This window comes from Xenopus laevis, chromosome 6S, assembly GCF_017654675.1.
Source record: "Xenopus laevis strain J_2021 chromosome 6S, Xenopus_laevis_v10.1, whole genome shotgun sequence".
NCBI classification, from domain to species: domain Eukaryota; kingdom Metazoa; phylum Chordata; class Amphibia; order Anura; family Pipidae; genus Xenopus; species Xenopus laevis.
Genome location: NC_054382.1, coordinates 109931354 through 109947846, shown reverse-complemented (window position 1 = coordinate 109947846; position 16493 = coordinate 109931354). Strand labels below are relative to the sequence as shown.

The 16493-nt window shown below is 37.1% G+C and overlaps 1 protein-coding gene across 1 annotated transcript; it reads left to right on the top strand.

The window, feature by feature from the left end:
* Positions 1-1234: 1234 nt before the first annotated feature.
* Positions 1235-10118, top strand: XB5993457.S (provisional ortholog of aquaporin 4 S homeolog). Its single transcript, XM_018223826.2, has 4 exons — positions 1235-1710; positions 4796-4960; positions 6269-6349; positions 9376-10118. Exons 1-4 carry the CDS (start codon positions 1345-1347, stop codon positions 9568-9570), a joined length of 807 nt encoding a protein of 268 aa, XP_018079315.1. The 5' UTR covers positions 1235-1344; the 3' UTR covers positions 9571-10118.
* Positions 10119-16493: the final 6375 nt, after the last annotated feature.

Genomic DNA, 16493 nt, shown 5'->3' with positions numbered 1-16493 from the left:
CTCTGTGCCCCCTAATAATTATGGGATCCATTATCCTGAAGGCTCTGAATTATAGGAAGGCCATCTCTCATCTGCATTTTAATCAAATGATACACATCTTGAAAAATTATTTCCTTTTTCTCTGTAATAATAAAACAGTACCTTGTACTTGATCCCAACTAAGATATAATTAATCCTTATTGGGAGCAAAACAATCTATTGGGTTTAATGAATATTTAAATGTTTTTTTTTTAAGCAAACTTACGGTATGGAGAACCAAATTACAGAAAGACTCCTTATCCAGAAAACCCCAGGTCACGAGTATTCTGGGTTATGACTGAGTAAAATTTGGATAGAACAAGGTGTTACTCTCCAAGTCATGTGACACCTGAGTCATCATTTACAGAGCATAAACATATTTTACTCTCTGGTGTACCCTTATTTTACTCATCAGCCAAGGTCATGCACAAAAGAATATTGCTTTGAAAATAACGTACTAAGGAACGTAACGTCCTTTGAAGAAGATCTATTTTGCTTGGAATGAGATGCTATTTGCAGTCCTGAACTTCCACATTTATAGATGCAAATCCAAAGAGATAGACAAATCTTCCAGTGTAAGTATCTTACTGCAGGTAGGCCACAAGTTCCTTACCACCTGCCACTGATTGTGTTTATAATGACATTAGAAGAAGGCAAGAGTGTTTGTGGCCTAGCAAACAAATAGGCATGGTATGACATCACTGGCGATATCAATGATTTGTGTTCTTTTTATTTCTAGTCATCAATATAACCTATGACATGGGTTTGGTAAGAAGTTCATCTGCAGTGTGGACACTCCTGCGCAAGAGAGGCCACAGGTCTATCTATACCTTTGTTTATCTAGTGTCACGTAAATGATTAATGGCAGTGCAGGAGACTGCATCTCCCCTGTCATTAACATTAGAGTTAAAAGTCATTTAGTGCTATATTTACTTATTCTGCGGTGGGTCCTATAATTGCTTCAGACTACTCTATAATAAATAGGCTAATGCACTAGTGAAACAGGCGGGTCACTTGGCTGAGCAAATAGAAGGAACAGGCAGACTCCCTCTAATTCATGTCATTTCAACAGTACCTCTGTTTTCACAAGGCTTTTGCACTGGATGGCCTCAGGCGCTGGACACAAGAGGAATTTCTCAGAAGTTTCAGGTACATAAGGAAAGGGCTGTACCAGAAACACGTCATCAGTTGCTCAACTTGTTCCTCTGCTCTTTTTTCACACAAATACCTGAGCCCCTTACCTGATGTGCCATTCATTTGCTGGGATCGCCCAGTCTCATCTGGAGATACTATTTGCTGTCTAGGTTCCCTACAGCACTTTTAAAAATGACAGCTTTCAAAGGAATATGGACAAGACAATTTTGGACTTCCATGGCCGGGGAATTCTTAGCTGTGTTTATTTTTCTGGTTGTTAGTTTAGGTTCCACAGCGGGGATAACAATACCAGGACCCAGTGACACACACATTGCACTCTGCTTTGGTTTTAGCATTGCCATCCTAATTCATTGCTTTGGTCACATATGTGAAGCCTACTTAAATCCTGCTGTAGCATTGGCCATGATTTGCACAAGGAAAATCACAGTGGCGAAAGGCATATTCTACATCATTATTCAGTGTCTGGGAGCAATTGCTGGAGCTGGGGTGGTAGCACTAGTTACCCCCAATGACAAGTGGCCAGTGGGAATAACTAAGGTATATCTGTCTGTCTGTCTATCTAATCTATCTATCTATTGATCTATCTATCTATCTATCTATCTATCTATCATCATCATCATCATCATCATCATTTATTTATATAGCGCTGTCAAGATACACAGTGTTTTACTGCAGTTATAGCAAACAGGGAATAAATGGTGGATAACAGACAAGGATTACAGAGTACAATAGGGGTTACAAACTAAAAGGTTAGGGTACAATTGAGACATTAGGATTATATAAACACTTTGTCATTTTTGATACAGCAATGATTAATTAAGGTATCATCTATCTCTCTCTCTCTCTCTCTCTCTCTCTCTCTCTCTCTCTCTCTCTCTATGTCTGTCAATCTATCCATCTATCTATCTCTCAATCTATCTATCATCTATCTATCTATCTCTAGCTATGATCTATCTCTCTCTCTCTCTCTCTCTCTCTCTCTCTCTCTCTATCTATCTATCTATGTCTATCTATCTATCTCTCTCTCTATCTATGCCTATCTATCTATCTATCTATCTATCTATCTATCTATCTATCTATCTATCTATCTATCTATCATCTAGCTCTAGCTATCATCTATCTATCTATCTATCTATCTATTTATCGATCTATCTATCTATCTATCTATCTATCTATCTATCTATCTATCTATCTATCATCTATCTATCTCTAGCTATCATCTATCTATCTATCTATCTCTCTCTCTCTCTCTCTCTCTCTCTCTCTCTCTCTCTCTCTCTCTCTCTCAATCTATCTATCTATCTCTCAATCTATCTATCTATCGATCTATATCTATCTATCTATCATCTAACTATCTATCTATCATCTATCTCTAGCTATCATCTATCTATCTATCTCTCTATCTATGTCTATCTATCTATCTATCTAACCATCTACCTGTATTTTTAAAATTAATAAAGTGGTGCTTAAAGGCTCAGCAGTAATACTTCCATTCTGTCTCTTTCATTGCTGGTAACCCCATGGTAATACAGTATATCAAAAGCTGCTTCTAATCAGATGGAGGAAGCTTAGCTTTCTAGCCCAAAGTCCGGTTTTGTTAGGCTATAGTAAAATATATTTTCTAGATAAGCAGATAGAGTAAACAAATATTTAGTTGGCATTGAAATGAATATATATTTTCCTGATTAGGAAGTCAAAATTGCAAAAGAGAATGTCTTTGTCCTGCAGGCTCTGCAGCAAGGAAAAACTAATATGTACATTTTTCTCTATGTTGTTCAAAGGAAGGCAAACAAACCCACAGCAGACCAGTTACTTGTTTAACCCAATAAATAGGGACATTAATTTAAGGCCTCAAGATGATAATTGGATACCTTCATGCATTAATCATTACTTGATTTATTCAATGATAATACCTTAAATACAGAAGCTGTTTTTTCTTAGAAAGGTAGCAAACTCCTTTTTCATTTTCCTCATTATGTTGTCTTGTAATAATTGATAGCAATTTAATACATGGGAGCCATGAATATAAATAAATGGTGCTTAGTGATGTCATCAGTTATAATCGGCACTTAGCAATGTCAATTCTGTCACATGATTCAATGAAATGTGTGTATTATAATAAGTAATGTACTCCCTGTTGTAAAATATAAGGATATTAGAAGTCACCTTGGAGTTCGATGTCCTTCGGCCTCCTGCTTTTATAGTATATGGTCATGGAACTTCTTGGTGACTTGTAATATCCTTATATTTTACAATAGGGGGGTATATTATTCACTATATAAAATATTGTATGTCTATATGAATGTCATAATAACCTATAGCAGACCTTATCAGATTGGATATTGATGTAGATTACTGTCCCTTTAATACAAAATTGTATTAATCATTTGAGCACTGTGTCCCCAGTATTTCAGAGTACATTCCGTTATAATGCCCAGACCAACGCTGGCTGTAAAGATCTGCTTATTTGGCAAGGTTGCCAATCAGTTGGATCCATCCCTTATTTTGGATTGATTGGCACATGCAGACAATAATGCAGGCTGCCGGATGAAGACCATATCAACCAATGGATGTGGTCCTCATTCCAACAGTATTTATAAACCTGTCTTATTTTATAAGGGACTAGTTTAGATTTGGTGAATCAAATGTGCCTCTTTAATTCAAAATATATTTACCACTTTTAAAACGTGGTCTTCAATACTGCCGTTTCTAAACATATTTCAGGCAACAAGAATCTGCGGAAATTTTTGAATGCTGCGTCTTCTACTATGTCTCTGCTGCCCAAAGCTTCCCTTTATACAAGTTAACCCTCAAAGTTCATTACAAGGGCCAATTGAGTCTATCCAGACATCTGGATTTCTAGGCAACTCAAACCCCCATGTAAGAAGAGCTTCCAAACTCTTTGGATATTCTTTTGGAATGGAACCTATGAAACCTTGGTACAACTATATTAAGCTTTGTTTTTTAGGGCCCTGAAAAATCTACTTTTGTATTAAGGAAATAGGAACCATAAATGTCTTCCTTGCATAGGGTTCATGTAACTAAATGGAATTATAGTCCCATAGCCAGAAACTCCACGTCAGACTGAAATAACATTTCTGTGCTGTGGTATGTGAATGACTACCCTTCCCTGAGTGCTAATAAAGGTAGCCCTTACTTCTTACTGGTTATTTCTTCACTGCTGTTGATGGTATGACCATAAGAAACTCACATGTGATTTGGGCTATTTATGACTTATCTCTCCTACTCTGATTACCAGTTGGCCCCAGTTATGAAAAAACAACACAAGTCTGAATGGTATTTTGTGGCACATTCTATTTATCCATTTTAGTGGCAAGACTAGGTAACATTCTATTAGTAGACCAGCAAGTGCCGTGGTTGATATACAGTAGCAGGCTTTGTAATTATCCCCTGTCTGAGTTAGGGTAGGCATTACTAAATCTATCTAGACACTAGTGCCATCATGGAGCAGGTTAAGCAATTTTCCAGGGGTGGCATAAAGCTACAGTACAATGACCCCAAAAGCCAAAATAACACTGAAATGTCTCAAAAATAACAAAAATGATAAGTGTCCTCATTGTTAATGAGAGCTGCAATTGAAACGTGAATTATATCTTGCCAGGAACATGAAACAATATCGCACGGCCAGGCGCTGCTTGTGGAAGCGCTTATTACTTTTCAATTGGTCTTCACAATATTTGCTTCATGTGACAAAAAAAGAACTGATATCAAAGTCCCCATTCCTCTCATCATTGGCCTGTCTGTAACAATCGGACACCTCTTTGCAGTAAGTTTCCTTAGAATTTCCATTATGTTTGTTTAAAATGTGACGGGGAAGTAATTGCCAAATCATAAGGCTGAAACTTTGGTAAGTATGGGACTGATATGGGAGGAATTGTTGAAGAGTGAGCAATACATTGAAATTAGTTGTGGCTGTTTAAATATCTTGTGTAGCAGTTGGAAGTACAGGATTGAGATACCTTAGATATAACCCGTTATCCAGGAAGTCTGAATTACAGGCAAGCCATCTCCCATAGAAAATAATTTACTTTTTCCTCTATAGTGATAAAATGCCTATATACCTTGTACGTTTATCTAAATTCACATTACAGGTAAAACCATCTTGCTGGGTTTATTTAATATTTGATTTTTATTTAATATTTGATTTTTAGCAGACTTAAGGTATGGCGATCTAAATTACAGAAAGATTCCATATCCTGAAAACCCCAGTTCCCTAGCATTTCGGATAATAGATATTATACCTGTATTTAAGAATACTCATAGGCACCCACCACACGTATCTTTGTGCATTTGTTTTTATCCATTTCAACACTTTGAACTCAAGTTCCCTATCACATTCTTACAAGGCACATAAATAAAACTACAGCAAATCAAAATTCAGAACCAGATAACAGAAAGCTACAGATACACTGGGGCTCATTTATCAACACTGGGCAAATTTGCCCATGGGCAGTTACCTATAGCAACCAATCAGTGAATAGCTTTTTGAAGCCAGCTGCAAGTAGATCAATGAATGCAGCAATTTGATTGGTTGCCATGGGTTACTGCCCATGGGCAAATTTGCCCAGTATTGATAAATGACCCCCACTGTGTTTATATATAAATTACAGTTCATTTAAGAACCACAGTGTCAGAGACCAGAGGAAGGAGATCCATGGCCTGTATTGATCAGTTATTAAACACATGCTCAATGCATAGATAGCAATTACTAAATTACTCTAGGATCAGTTCATTTTGGTAATTTGGTGTTGAACCAGTATTGTCAGTAAGGTAAAACCCATTATTCCCAATGTATTTTAGTGATCAGATCAATATGTAAATGCCAACGTGACCTGATCTTTGTGTCTAAGTGCAGGGGCCTTTCATCAGAGAGCTGTGCTAGACAGTGAGAAGTTGTTTTTCCCTCTGTTTTATATGCTATATTTCTAATATAATAACATGTACTTTTGCATATTCTGCATTGCTAAGCCAAACTACGAGTAGTAAACAGTGAATATATTTCATCTAACATACATTATACACTGCACAATTTAATTCACAACAAATGTTGCTGTAATGTCTCCTTTTTTTTTAGATTAAGTATACAGGTGCCAGCATGAATCCAGCAAGGTCTTTAGGAACAAGTGTTGTTTTCAATCATTGGGAGAATCATTGGGTGAGTAACTATGGTGACAACATTTAATGCAATGTTGTACAGGTATGGGATCCATTATTTGGAAAGTCGTTATCCAGAAAGCTCCGAATAATGCAAAGGCCATCTCCCATAGACTCATTTTATCCAAATAATCCACATTTTTAAAAATGATTCCTTTTTCTCTGTAATAATAAAACACTACCTTGTACTTGGTCCAGACTAAGATATCATTAATCCTCACTGGAAGCAAAACTAGACTATTGGGTTTATTTAATGTTTACATGATTTTCTAGTAGAAAGATACAAATTATGGAAAAGAAGATACAAATTATGGAAAGATCCATAATTTGGAAACCCCCAGGTACCTGTACTGGTAACAAGCAGGACAATAGAAAGGCAGGCATTATACATATGGTATCCATTCAGGTCACAGACCAATCAGTCACTGATACTAAGAAGGATCAGTTGTTGCTGCCTCAAGTTTAACACATATTATCTGGAACACCAGGGAACTAATCTAGAGCTGCCTTGCTCCCCATGCTTCAACAATTCCACATTTCAGTAGCTTCCGATAAAGCTCCTTCAAAGTTAGGGCAAACAATCCATCCAACAGACACATACTGAGTCAGACTCAATTCAAAGAGAATTTACCTCCAATTCCTAAAATATTTCCTCTTATCCTTCTATTGAATTATATGAGATTAAACATGCTAAGTTTGAATATAACTGGTTATAACCCTCAAGAAAACTTAAACAATGTACTTGCCTTCAGCTTGTCACACACACACACACACATTGTTAGCAGTAATTATTATATTATCATTATCCTATATTTATAGAGCAAAAAAAAAAAATAATTTTGCCTTTAAGACCAGAACATTTTATATGAATGACTAAATGGGTGTTTTCTAAGAGAATATTTTCCTACAGGGTAAACACACCCTGTGATGCAACTCTGCACATACTTGTCTTATCCTTACCCTGTATTTCCTGTTCTCTGGCACTTTGTAGCAAACATGTGGCCTCTCGCAGTGTATCTTTACTGCTCACTTCTGAAAGTCCATCAAGAGCTTTGGATTGTGTAGCTTTTTTTGCACAATTAGGTGAATTACTCCAGTTACTGCAATCAAGTTTAAAATGAAACAATATTTTGTCACTGCCAATGCATTCATATTGCTTCATATTGCTATTACAGCCAAGGGTTTATACTTCATCTCCTTCTTTAACTATCTTGTTATGCTAGTGAAAACTCATCCTCTGTTATCAATGTATGCAGAGCCTTTCTAAAAGACTTATAATTCCATAAAAAACAGGGTTCAAAAAGACACCAGTCTATAGCAGTGTTGTTTTTTTTAAATGGCAACTAGATAAATGTCCAGGTTGATTATCAAATAGATTTATCAATCTAATGTATAGTAAAGAGTTGATACAATTTCATGGAAATTTCTTTATCAAAAATAACTAAAAACAGTGTCGGACTGGCCCATCGGGATACCAGAAAAACTCCCGGTGGGCCAAGGTGTCGGTGGGCCCTCATGCTGCTAAAATTTGGCCTATTTCATTGCCATTCCATATTTCTATTAGAACAAAGAGTCTAAATAGATGGAATAATAGATTATGGTATGTAAAGAAAAGTACTAGGAGAACAGAGGTTGAGTGAGGAGAGGAAGAATAATAGTACTGAGAGTGGCCCCTGGTCTAAGGTTTTTGGGTGGGCCCCTGGTGTCCCAGTCTGACACTGACTAAAAAAATATAGTATATTTAGTAGCCATTAAACTAAAAGACTGACCCCCATAGATATACTGTAGATTAAGTTTTTGAAGCTTTTCGAGGGAAATATTATATATCAACATAGTAACATAGTAAGTTAGGTTGAAAAAGACACACGTCCATCAAGTTTAACCATTTAAGTCTATATATAACCTGCCTAACTGCTATTTGATCCAGAGGAAGGCAAAAAACCCATCTGAAGCCTCTCCAATTTGCCTCAGAGGGGGAAAAAGTCTTTCCTGGCTCCAAGATGGCAATGGGACCAGTCCCTGGATCAACTTGTACTATGAGCTATTTCCCATAACCCTGTATTCCCTCACTTGCTAAAAAGCAATCCAATTTCTTCTTAAAGCTATCTAATGTATCAGCCTGTACAACTGATTCAGGGAGAGAATTCCACATCTTCACAGCTCTCACTGTAAAAAACCTCTTCTGAATATTTAATAATAAATAAAGCATTAGAGAGATTATTATATGATCCTTATATATTAATACATAGTTATCATATCCCCCCTCAAGCGCCTCTTCTCCAGGATGAACAACCTCAACCCCTATAATTCAATAATATCCCGTCTGAGCACATCACAGATGGGGCCTTACAAGTGCTCTATAAAATGAAAGAATAACCCCTTCCTCCCGCAAACTATGGCCCATTTAATACAGCTCAATACCTTATTTGCCCTTGATGCTGTTGATTTGCATCACTTGCTACAGCCAAGTTTATCATCTACAAGGAATCCAAGGTCAGTAAGGCTATTAACATCTTCAAATGGGTCAACAGACCTCTGCCATTGACCTGTAAATGAATTCCGCAGATTTTATGTGGCGAATATTTGAATTAGAACTGTTTCAATGGTCGAGGTTTGATAAATCTCACATTCAAATTTACAATCGAGTTGGTACTTTTAAATTCAAATTTGTGAGTTTTGACACACAAAAAAAAATGTGAAAATTCTAATTTGAATTTACCATTCAAACGTTAATAAATCTGCCCCTTAGTATCAGATACTATTTATCAACATTTTCACCGAGGTATAATTTAGCAGAGGGCAGAGGGGGCATCGGCACAGCGTTGTTGTTGTCATTTCAAAAGGGAAATTGGAGCTGTGTATTTTTTTTATTTATTGCAGGAGCATCTGTTTAGGGTCTGATATTGAAACAGGGCCAGGTAATATTGACACCAAAGGCAATAATACCAGACCCTCGCTGTTGATATTTATTTAAAATTCTTTCTTCCCTTTTGCTACAACTAACAGACTATCTCAATGTTCATACAGATCTATTGGATTGGTCCAATGATGGGGGGTGTCCTGGCCAGTTATGTCTACGACTACCTATTCTGTCCCCATCCAGAAGCTAAATTACGCCTGCAAGCCAATTTTTCAAGGCAACAAAATCAAGATGAGTCTGTTCAACTGACTGTGCATCCAGGCGGTGGGGGAGAATACAACAAACTGGAAGCTACTGCATAAAACTATAGAACTGTGTCATTTGTGGAATTCCACAAAAGGTTTTCCGTGAAAATGCTTTTGTATAACATAACAAAGTTGTTACATGTGATATTAAGTAAAATGGCTACAGCTGTTTGCCAAACAGATTCTCCAGTCAGTACAATACATATCATTTGTTATTTTAACGGAGGCTCCGCTTCTCTACTTATATGACCACTATGGAGACCACAAGTAAGTTCAGACATAGGAATATAAATCTGTTCACTTTGTCTATTCAAGATGACAAAAAGCAGTAAGACTAGGGCCCATGTTGGTATACAAACGTGGTTTATCAATTTATATTTATTTATTTCGTTTGTTTTTTAAACATTGAATTTGAGAATGTACTCTTTTTACAATTAATTCTACCTTGACTGAAAGAGAGAATATTTTCAAGCAGAGCAAACAGAGAGGGTGAGCCCCAAACTCCACCACTGTGCTGCTTGTACTCTCAGAGGACTAAGGGGCAAATTCACTAAGCGCCGAACGCTAGCGTTACTTCGCTAGCGTTACTTCGCTAGCGTTACTTCGCTAGCGTTACTTCGCTAGCGTTACTTCGCTAGCGTTACTTCGCTAGCGTTTGTCATTTTCGTTACTGCGCAAATTCACTAACGAACGCTGGTGTAGTTTCGCTAGTGTTACTTCGCACCCTTACGCCTGGCGAAGTTTCGCTAGCGACGTAACTACGCAAATTTACTAACGCGCGCAGTGTACCTTTTACGCTAGACTTCCTTCGCCACCTCAGACCTGGCGAAGCGCAATAGAGTAGATAGGGATTGTTTCAAAAAAAGTCAAAAATTTTTCTAAGTCCCAAAAAACGCTGGCGTGTTTTCTACATTATGGGTGATAGGCTGAAAAAGATCGAAAAATTTTTTGGGGCTCCCCTCCTTCCCCTCTACATTTCCTGACTCATGGCAACTTACCTAGACAGTGGGCACATGTGTAGGGCAAAATAAAATTTTTATTTGATGATTTGAAGGTTTTCTAGCCATTTGTAGTGCTGATACGTATTCCTCCATTGAAATTTGAATTTCGCGCCGTATGCAAATTAGCCTTCGCTAGCGTAACTTCGCTTTACTTAGCGAATCAACGCTAGCACAACTTCGCAACCTTACGCTACCCCTGAGCGCAACTTCGGATTTTAGAGAATTTGCGAAGCGCTGGCGAAACTACGCCTGGCGAAGTGCGGCGAAGTTACGCCTGGCGCAACTACGAATCTTAGTGAATTTGCTCCTATATGTGGGGCAGGAGAGATAATCTGGATTTTCCCTTGGGAGTATTTACTGTAAAAAAAAGCAATCCTACATCTCAAAAACAACTGGTAGAGAACATTTTTAAAAGAATTGCTAATTACCAGGGTTATGTTGAATATACAGCTGTTATATATTGTGTTTTTAATGATTCATAGAGTTAGAATTTTCCTTTTGCTGCTCATCAGATACATTTTACATTTCAGGCCTCTGAGTTTTCTGCCTTTCCCCAACTCAGAGTCATGTTATATAGAAAAGAGAGGGTTCCTGGAGGAAATTTGAGCATCAAAAGCGATATGTGTAGTATTTATAATATTTATATCTAATGACTACATTATGATTTCAGGTCCTACTGTGGATTTTGTTGGAGCTTTATTAATAAAAGATTATGAAACTAAAACATTTGCCAATTTTGCTTGTTGGTGAAGCCAATGTCCTATTTGTATTAAAAATCCATGTAAATCCCGAAAAATTGAGGGGTTTTTTTCCCACAAATTTTTTTTCGAGCTTTTAACATTTGGAAAATACAAGGGGGGTTGTGGGAGTACTCCAAGGCTAAGTAAAAATTTATTTAAATACAATGGAATTAGCTCAAAAATCTGACTATTTTGGATTTTTCGGGCAAAAAATCCAAAAAATTTGGGCTTTCCGGGAAAAAGTCTAATGATTCGGGAAAAAACTCTGAAAAAATCTCTCAGTTTTATCGAGTTTGTCCCCGATCCAAATAAATTGTGCTTTTTAAATAATAAATAAGGTCACATTGTAGATTATAGTTTGGTCTGACTTTTTTAAATAAAATATCAGAAAAATTTGGATTTGATAAATAACCCCCTTTATATAAATCAGTTTTCTAGCCATTTTTCTATTTTTCAGGTACAGGTTCCTGCTTCTTCAGACACCTATTACCAAGTTGAGAACGTAGGGTGCTATAGATCTCAAAAATGTTACCAATCTGACCTTTTTATCGAAATTCAAATCTGTCTAGTTTAAAAGCTCAAAGAAAGATATTACAACTGAAGAAGGACAGGTCCCACTGACTTCTACGTGACCTTGCCAGAATTTAGATTGAGACGTTTATATGAGTTTTACACTTCATAAATATCAGATTTGTCTTGGTGTAGAGTAATAAGTTCAATTAGCGCTAAAAAGGTTGATTCATTAAAAAACAAAATACAAATGATAGTAAATCAGCCCCTTACCCCCTTTCTGTTACTGTTTTCAGTTCATCCTGTAACTGATTCTTGCTCTGAAGTAATAACGTATATGCACCTGTGACTTTTGAGAATGCAAAGGGAAAGTATTTCCAGTCTCCACCTGTGAGACTTGTGTAGGTTTAACAAAAATATTCTGTCTGCACCTGGGAGCTTTTGTACGCTCAGTAAATAAGTTTACTAAAAATGGAGGATTGTTTTACTTCTCTTTCAAGTTCTACAAGCTGTTCTGTTTGCTCTTTGCAATCTGCTTCCAGCTTATATCCACTGTGGCCCACAAGCATATTTGTCCCTTTATGTAAGTTATGTCAAACAAGAAGTTTTCTCAGGACACACCTATGGCCGTTTTCATCATGAGGGACAGCAGAAATTCAAAAGCTTGTACCAAAAAAAAAAAACAAAGCAACATTTTGTTAAATTGTCTTTAGAATGAATGTCATGTTATTATTTTTAACAAGACAGGGCCACAGTTGTTTAAAGGACAAGGAAAGGCAAAAAAATAAAATCCCATTTTTACATTCTTTAATGATAAATAAACCTTTCTCCAATATACTTTAATTAAAAAATGTGTACAGTTTTTATAAGAAATCTGACTGTATGCAGTGAAATTCTCCCTTCATTTACTGCTGTGGATAGGAATTGTCAGACGTTCCCTAACTGTTCAGCAGGGAAACAATCATACTTATGAACAGCAGGGGGAGCCCCCGCCTTACTTACCAGCCATGCAGAATTCAAGCAGCTTTGTTTATGAAGATCCCTAAGCAGCCCAGACCACACTGAGCATGTGCAGGGTCAGGGTCAGGCCAAGATGTTTAACAAAGTTACAAGATGACAGCCCCCTGTGGCCAACTTTGAAAGCATAAATCATTTGTTTGATTAGGCTTTGTGGTGCAGTAAGTTCATGCTTATGTTTAGTATAAAAATACAGCATTTCTAGCCTTATTCTATTTTAGACTTTCCTTGTCCTTTAATACAGAATGAGAACTGTAATCTAAAATGCTTGGAACCTGGGGTATTCCAGATAAGGGCTTTTTCCATAAATTGGTCCAGCAGCATACCTTAAAGGAGAAGGAAAGGTTAAAACTAAGTAAGCCTTATCAGAAAGGTCCATCTAAATATACCAGTAAACCCCCAAAGTAGTGCTGCTCTGAGTCCTGTCAAAAGAAACACTGCATTTCTTTCCTTCTATTGTGTACTCATGGGCTTCTGTATCAGACTTCCTGCCTACAGCTTAAACCTCATTGCCCTGGGCAAGAGCATGCTCAGTTTGTTCCTCTCCCCCACCCCCCTCCCTTCTCTACTGTAATCTGAGCCCAGAGTAGGGAGAGACTCAGGCAGGAAGTGATGTCACACCACATTAATACTGCAGCTCCTATCCTAAACAAACAGAGAGCTTCTAGAGCTTTTTACTCAGGTATGGTAAAACATTCTACAGAATAAATATAGCATTCTAGCTTGCACTATTGCAGCTAATCTATTGCCAATAAAATGCCTCCGTAGCTTTCCTTCTCCTTTAAATCTAGTTTAAAAAAATATTAAATAAAGCCAATACAACTGATTGCCAGAAATATGCAATATTTATTTAGCTTAGCTACCAACAAGTACAAGGTACAGGTATGGGACCTGTTATCCAGAATGTCTGGGTTTTCCGGATAATGGATCTTTCGGTAATTTGGATCTTCATACCTTAAGTCAACTAGAAAACAACGTAAACATTAATAAACCCAATAGGCTGTTTTTTCTACCAATCAGGATTCATTATATCTTAGTTTGGATCAAGTACAACCTAGCAGTAATTCAGAGCTTTCTGGATAACGAGATTACTTATAACGGATACCGAACCTTTACTATTTTATTATGACAGAGGAAAAAGAAATCATTAAAACAAATTAGTTTAAAATTACCTCTATGGTCAGGTCATGAGTCCTGCGCGGGTCCATTTTTTGGAACCCGTACCCAACCCATACCCGCAACCTGGTCCCACAACCCACATTCTTACCCGATTGGATCCACTACCCGCAAGTACCTTACCTGCAACCCGGATCCGCTGACCATCAAGAATCAGGAAGTGATGTCATTGTAAACTGGAAGTGACATCGTTGGAAGTAGGTGTGATCTGAAAAAAGGAGTAAAAATCGCTATTGAGCAGACCCGCGGCCCAACCTGCAACCTGCAGAACTGTCGACCCGCGTCTATACCCACACCTGGAACTTCTACCTGCAACCCGCGGGGTACCACAGGTTTTTGCGTGTAGCCCGCAGGTACCCAAACCCGCTGCAGGACTCTGCTATATGAGATATGGCCTTCTTGTATTCTGGAGATTTCTGGATAATGGGTGTCTGAATAATAGATTACATAGTGGTATATCTCATTCAGTGAAAGAAATGTCTGTATAAGCTTCCTGAGGGGGCCTTACCTAAATCACTACCTATGGCTTTAAAGACTGCAAACAGTAAAGGTAAAGGCATACTATAATGATGGTTTTTGTTGGTTTTATTATAGCATCCACTTTTCTTGAGTAAAATAATCCCTAAACTGCCTGCAGTTTGCTTGTGGTACAGAAGGGCAAATGCAACTAAACAACTCCAGTCCCATTTCCAACAGCAAAATTTTGTTGCCTCATTTTTATTGTTTAGGGGAATTGTGCTAAAATTCAATAAACAATTAAACAGTACAGATATAGGATCCCTTATCCAGAAATCTCCAATGTACGGAAAGCCCTTCTCCCACTGAGTCCATTTTACACAAATAATTAAATTGTTTAAAAAGTATTTTCCTTTACTCTGTAATAATAATACAGTACCTTGTAGTCGATGGTAATTAAGGGGCATGAATTCATATTGATTGCAAACCAATCCTATTGGGTTTAAGGTGTGGAGATCCAAATTACAGAAAAATCCCTTATCTGGAATACCAGTGCCAAACATTCTGAATCATCCATCCCATGCCTTTAATTTAATTATAGGTACAATAATGTCATATTGAGCTATTACGGTACATTAAATACTACCTTTATAAGAAGACCAGTAACAGCATTAAAGTGTCTGAAACAGTCCCTATAGTATAGATTATTGCAATAGCCTGACAAGATTAACCAGCGCTTGCCAGGGAATAGATACCTTAATAAGCAACAGTACGCAATGGCAATATTAATCTATGGGAGCTGTTTCAGGGCACTTTAGGAATGGTTCATCTTTAATTTAACTTTTAGTATATTACAGAATGCCCTATTCCTAGAAACTTTGCAATTGCTACTATGTTACGATGTTCATTTTTTATTAGGGATGCACAGAATCCACTATTTGGGATTCAGACAAACCAAATCCTAATTTGCATATGCAAATTAGGGGCAGGAAAGGAAAAAGTGGAAAAAATTTTCTTTTGTAATGAAAAGTCATGTGATTTCCTACCCACCCCTATTTTACATATGCAAATTAGGATTCAGATTCGCTTCAGCCAGGCACAAGGATTCGGTTGAATCCAAATTCTGCTGAAAAAGGGCGAATCCCAGACCAAATCCTGGATTCGATGCATCCCTATTTTTTAATTTTATAGTCTAAATAATTTGCCTTACTCTCCTACGGCATTCCAGCTTTCAAAATGGGTGTCACTGACTCCGACAACCAAATAACGATTGTGCTGAAACTTTACAGTTTTTTTAAAAAAATTTCAATAGAATAAAGAAAAAAGTACCAACGCATATATCAAGTTTTAGCTTCTAACTGGTCACTTTTAAATTATTGTTTCTATTTAGATATATTAACCGTGCAATTACCTAACAGGTTAATCACTATACAGCAAGACACCAATGACACCAAATCTATTGGATTTATGGCTTCAATCTCTTACTAAAGTGCAGTGCAATAATTAGAAATTCATTAACTCAAATTTATTATAATTCTAATTAGGAACCAATTTCCACCAGTGAGTATTAAAAAACAATCGATTCATCTCTATATAAAGTGCAGCCAGTAATTACTTGTAAATTAGATGAATTAATTAGCTGCAATCAATCTAAAGTGCAGCGCAATAAATAGTGAATCAATTTTGTTTCCAACTGATTAAAACTTTAGACGTGTATTTAAATCAAAATTATAATTGTGACCAGTAAAAAAAATCAGGATAAATTCATGAAATAATCTGCTCGTTATTCGTGATGTAATAGAAGGAAAATGAAATAAGAGGAGGTGGAGTTGTCCCGTTGTCAACTGCCTCAATTGTTACTATTCCTGGGACACCACAAAACTGGAGAAGGCAGGGTAGCTGGGACTGAGGTCTCAAATTTTACCTGCCATAAACTACTGCAAAAGAACTCGCTAAGCCTCAAAAACCACAAATCCTTAGTCCCTTAGTAGCAGCAGAAAGAGAGGAGATTAGTATGAATTGAGCAAATGATCACTTACTCGCCACCCCAAACTCACAATTCCGGACTCATACATACCTC

Coding starts and splice junctions, on each gene's coding strand:
- XB5993457.S (XM_018223826.2), top strand. CDS start 1,345: ATGACAGCTTTCAAAGGAATATGGACAAGACAATTTTGGACTTCCATG. Junction 1,711..4,795: donor GGCCAGTGGGAATAACTAAG/GTATATCTGTCT, acceptor ATATCTTGCCAG/GAACATGAAACAATATCGCA. Junction 6,350..9,375: donor ATCATTGGGAGAATCATTGG/GTGAGTAACTAT, acceptor ATGTTCATACAG/ATCTATTGGATTGGTCCAAT.